The 5,000-nt window shown below is 47.8% G+C and overlaps 1 protein-coding gene across 1 annotated transcript in view; it reads right to left on the minus strand.

The window, feature by feature from the left end:
* ralgapa1 (Ral GTPase activating protein catalytic subunit alpha 1) overlaps positions 1–5,000 on the minus strand; it is a 171,500-nt gene that overhangs the window by 65,079 nt on the left and 101,421 nt on the right. The window contains exon 34 of the mRNA XM_063183617.1: positions 334–572. Coding sequence (XP_063039687.1) covers positions 334–572 — 239 coding nt within the window. The remainder of the gene's footprint in view (positions 1–333; positions 573–5,000) is intronic.

The raw sequence follows: 5,000 nt of genomic DNA on the forward strand, positions 1-5,000 counted from the left end.
ATCAGTATAAAAAGAAGACAATCCGCACACTTCAGGTCTATTTTTGTGCAAAGAAGCTTTACTTGACTTGCAAGCTTTCGGTCCTTAGACCTTCATCAGGCAGAGTCTGCCTGATGAAGGTCTAAGGACCGAAAGCTTGCAAGTCAAGTAAAGCTTCTTTGCACAAAAATAGACCTGAAGTGTGCGGATTGTCTTCTTTTTATACAGAAATTTCTACTGAATCCTGCACCTTCTAAACAGATGAGCGGTGGCCTATCACAACATTAAAAAAATCAACCATGATATAATAAATAATTGAATAAATACATGAAATGACTTTAGTCACATCAATACCTGCAGGCAGGAGAGGAGCGTGTTGCTGTTGAGGGCGAAGAACTGCAGGTTGGGCGCCTCGAAGAGCTCGGGCGCCAGGTCGGGGCTCTCGCTGTAGGGGTTGTCGTGGTTCTCGCAGACGTGCGAGGTGAGCGTGGCGGGGCCGCCGCTGGACGGGTAGTGGCCCAGGTGGTTGACCAGGTGGGAGATGACCGTGCGGGCGGCCACCGAGATCAGGCCCGTCTGGATGCGGCTACGCACTGGAGAGGGGGGAGGAGGGGAGAGGGGAGAGGGAAGGGAGGGACGGAGAGAGAAAGGTAGATGGGGAGAAGGGAGAAGGGAGATGGGTGAGGGGAGAGGGGAGGGAGGAAGAGGGGAGAGGGTAGAGGGGAGAGAGGGGGGGATAGAGGGGAGAGAGGGGGGGATAGAGGGGAGAGCAGGGAGGGAGGGAAGAGGGGAGAGAAACGGAGAGGGGGAGAAGGGAGAGAATTAGTATCAGAATCAGAGAACTTTATTTGTCCCAACAAATGGGTAATTCAGTTCAGAGTCCTGGTTGCAATACAAGGAGTCATACAAAAATAATATAAATGGAAAGGAAGATGAGACTAGAGTTCTCAACGGGCCTGAAAATGTCAACCCGACCCTACCCGGCCCGTGGCTTTTAAAGCCCGAGCCCGATGTTACCCGACACATCACTAGAATTATATAACCGAACCCGGCCCGAGGCCCGAAGTCGGGGGTCGAGTTTCCCCACGTTATCCTATGGAGAATGACGGGTTGTGGTGGGTCTTTAAGGGCACTTATGTGCAGTAAATTGCATAACCCACTTAAAAACCTAGGGAAAAGATATTTAATATGAAATGGGGAAACGTTCTTGCTATTTAAGCAGAATCATCCACAGCGCGATTTCAATAACCGCCTCTTCACGGCAACAACAATCTATCCACCTTTTGTTTTGACTTCTAAATGTAGGCTTACTACATTTCCACCCCGTGTATCTGATTAAATGTAGGCTACGTGAAGTTGCCCCTCCCTCCTTGTTTGTTCATATGCGTGGATGAGATGGAAAGCCTGGCTGTGCCAAACATTGTTTAAAAGTTTCATAAAATTTTGGTCGGCACACAAGGTTTTGGACATACTAATTTCTAGTGGCACCTGGGCTACGGTTGGTGCATTGATCAGCCATGTAGCAAAAAAGACAGATAACCTAGGTGAGAGGATGAGATCTTCCTCGGCGGCGAGCGCTCCGCATGTGTGTGCGCCCCAAGACCCGACAGTTACTTAAAAGTCAATTTGAGCACGAAAACAGCAAAGACAAGGTGATATTTCATTCAAACAGGGCCTACACGCTCCAAATAAAACATTTGCTGAGGGGATTTTCAACCAGACCGCAGCGCGAGCAGACAGTCAGTGTGAAAAGCCAAGTCTACCGGCACCTTCGCTGCCGCTCGCTTACCATCGGTGCACGAGCCATTTAAATAGTGAAGTGGCATATCGCAACAGCACATGCGGATTAGCCAAATTATATGCAACAAAGTCGCCAACAAAGCGTGGATTTAACGTTTAATACGCATATGCCAACGTTGTGTGAATACGTGGAAAGGATAACCTAATTGGAAAGCCACTGTCCTTTCTAGTATAGCCTATGTAGAAGACCGCTTCGGTTTCGTTTCACCTCATGGGGAAAACATAATTTCCATGCACTGCATTTGCTGAGACTACTAAGCAATAAAGTTAGCGATCAAACTAAAAGTATTGGTTGTTGTAATTACAGCATTTAATATGCTAGGCCTACTATGGCTGTTGTTTAAAATAGTCATTGGATTGCCAACCGTCCCTTGTATTAAGAAACAAAAGTATGGTTCCATGAGCTGACATGGGACTCAATATCGTTAAAATTGCATCTAAGAACTTTTTTTCCCGTTTTTATTAGTTTGCGTAATTGTAGCCAATGTAGTTTTTCTGTGCGTTCCGGGACCTCTTTCCAACTCATCATCGCTGTGATGTGATGTTTGTTTTGCGTTCTGGTACCTTGTGATTTAGCCTACAAATTAAGCACTGCGCAAGGTTGCATGCAGCAGCCTGCCAGACCTTCGTTACGCAGGCCTACATAGGCCTATATTTAGATAGATAGATTCTAGGTCTTTACTAACCCATCAAGGGGAAATTCGCCCTGATTCACGGTAAACAGCAGAACTGTTTTTTTTTTTTACTGGGCGGAAAAGATTGAGCCCGCGGACCGAACCGACCCGAGCCATATGCTTATATTTTCGACCCGAACCCGGCCCGAACCCAAAGGGCCCGTCGGGTTTTTCGGGCTGACCCGACCCGTTGAGAAGATGAGACTAACAAACAATGAATATTTTCAAGTCAGAAATAGTTTAAAACAGTCGCTCTCAACCTTTTTTTGAATCAACGGCCCTTAGACAACATAATCAGCCGTCGAATGCCCCCTTGACCTCATCATAAACCTGTCAACGCCTCCCTTAGTATTAAAACAAATAAAATAACCTAATGTCCCCCAATGGCAACTAAGCACTGCCCCATCTTAGCGGTCTCTTTCCCAATGCCCCCCAGGGCTCTGACAATGGCCCCAAGTGGGCTGTAGAGCCCCTGTTGAGAAACATTACCGGTATGTTAAAAGTAGCAAACAGTGACTATCCCGTATAAGGAGTTCACAGGAAATAGAAGAGAGACAAGGACAGAGGTGACGAGGACAGAAATTGAATTATCTGAAACTTTCATTATCTGAAACTGTCTAGAAAGTTGGGGAAACTTGTGTCGAAGATTCCTGCCTAATAAAGCCTTGGGTTGGAATTGACAGAACGAGAAATACAACACACGCACGCGCACGCACACGCACACGCACACGCACACGCACACGCACACGCACACGCACACGCACACACACACACACACACACACACACACACACACACACACACACACACACGACGTGCCCTCATCCAAGTCTGGCCACTCAAGCATCCACTCGATACCCCCTCACCGCGTGGAAAATGTGCCGGAGCATTCCTTCAACTTCAACCTATTTAAGACTCCCACCCACTGGTTACCGATAGCAGTCAAGAAGCACCCTCCTCAATGCACCCACACACACACTGATACGCACAAACAGACCCGCACACACACACACAGACACACACACAGACACACACACAGACACACACAGACACAGACACAGACACAGACACACACACACACACACACACACACACACACACACACACACACACACACACACACACACACACACACACACAGACACACACACACACACACACACACACACACACACACACACACACACACACACACACACAGAGTAAAATTGAGGAATTTGCAGGCTGGATCAATGAGCCAGAGCTCTGCAATGTGACATGTGGGACCGACCCACACACACGCGCGCGCGCACACACACACAAGCGCGCGCGCGCACACACACACTCGCGCGCACACACACACACTCGCGCGCACACACACACACTCGCGCGCACACACACACACTCGCGCGCACACACACACACTCACGCGCACACACACACACAGCCCTGCTGTCCCGCGGTGTCCGATAAGCAGCCAAATGAAGGCAGAATGAAGCTGCAGGCCGTCTAGTCTCGTCTCGCTGGGCCGGCCGGTGAGCATGCCTCACACACACACGCTCTGATTAGCCACTCTCTACAGAGAGGAGGGGGCGCGAGGGAGATGTGTGTGTGTGTGTGTGTGTGTGTGTGTGTGTGTGTGTGTGTGTGTGTGTGTGTGTGTGTGTGTGTGTGTGTGTGTGTGTGTGTGTGTGTGTGTGTGTGTGTGTGTGTGCGTTATTGGGCTGTATGCACACACGCGCGCACACACACACACACACACACACACACACACACACACACGTGCAAACGTACACACGTACAAGCACTTCTAAGAGCTTGTCACATGTTTCCCAGTGCAGCTGTGCATCTGTGTGCAAAAATGCACTGCTGTACATGGATATATCTGCATACTACGCATGTACTTATGCATGGTGTGTGTGTGTGTGTGTGTGTGTGTGTGTGTGTGTGTGTGTGTGTGTGTGTGTGTGTGTGTGTGTGTGTGTGTGTGTGTGTGTGTGCGTGCGTGCATGCGTGCATGCGTGCGTGCGTCGTGTGGTGGTGGTGGGGAGTTGTGAGCTAAGGGTGTGTGTCAGTGACGTGCAGTGAGGGGTATGGTAGGGTAGGCAGTAAATATAGAAAATAAATATTTTTTGTGTATTTTTTAGCGCGGGGTCTGGCGGTCCTCCCCCAGAAAAAAATGTATTTCTTAGATGCAATTTCCTGCATTTTAACCAAATCTGGAGAGTCACTATCAGCTAAAAACCTTTATAAAAGACTAAAAACTTTGAACAAATAGTATGGCTTGGATCGGCAACTAGGCCTATTCACCTAGTATGCTGATAAGGTCTTTAATGCGCAACAACTTAGTAGGCCTATGCTTCTCTAAATACTGTAAATATAAAGTAGGCTATAAGATAAAATGCCATCAGTGCTTAGCCACCACAGCTCTAATAACTAAATAAGTAAATAGGCTAAACTATTAGACATTTGGACATTGTCTGTAGACCTTACATCTGAAACAATAAGTGAAAATGCATAATTTCAATTTGTTGAAAAGGCCAGCTAGACTTTTTTGTTTGTTTTTTT

The sequence above is a fragment of the Engraulis encrasicolus genome, chromosome 19 (genome assembly GCF_034702125.1).
Source record: "Engraulis encrasicolus isolate BLACKSEA-1 chromosome 19, IST_EnEncr_1.0, whole genome shotgun sequence".
NCBI lineage: Eukaryota > Metazoa > Chordata > Actinopteri > Clupeiformes > Engraulidae > Engraulis > Engraulis encrasicolus.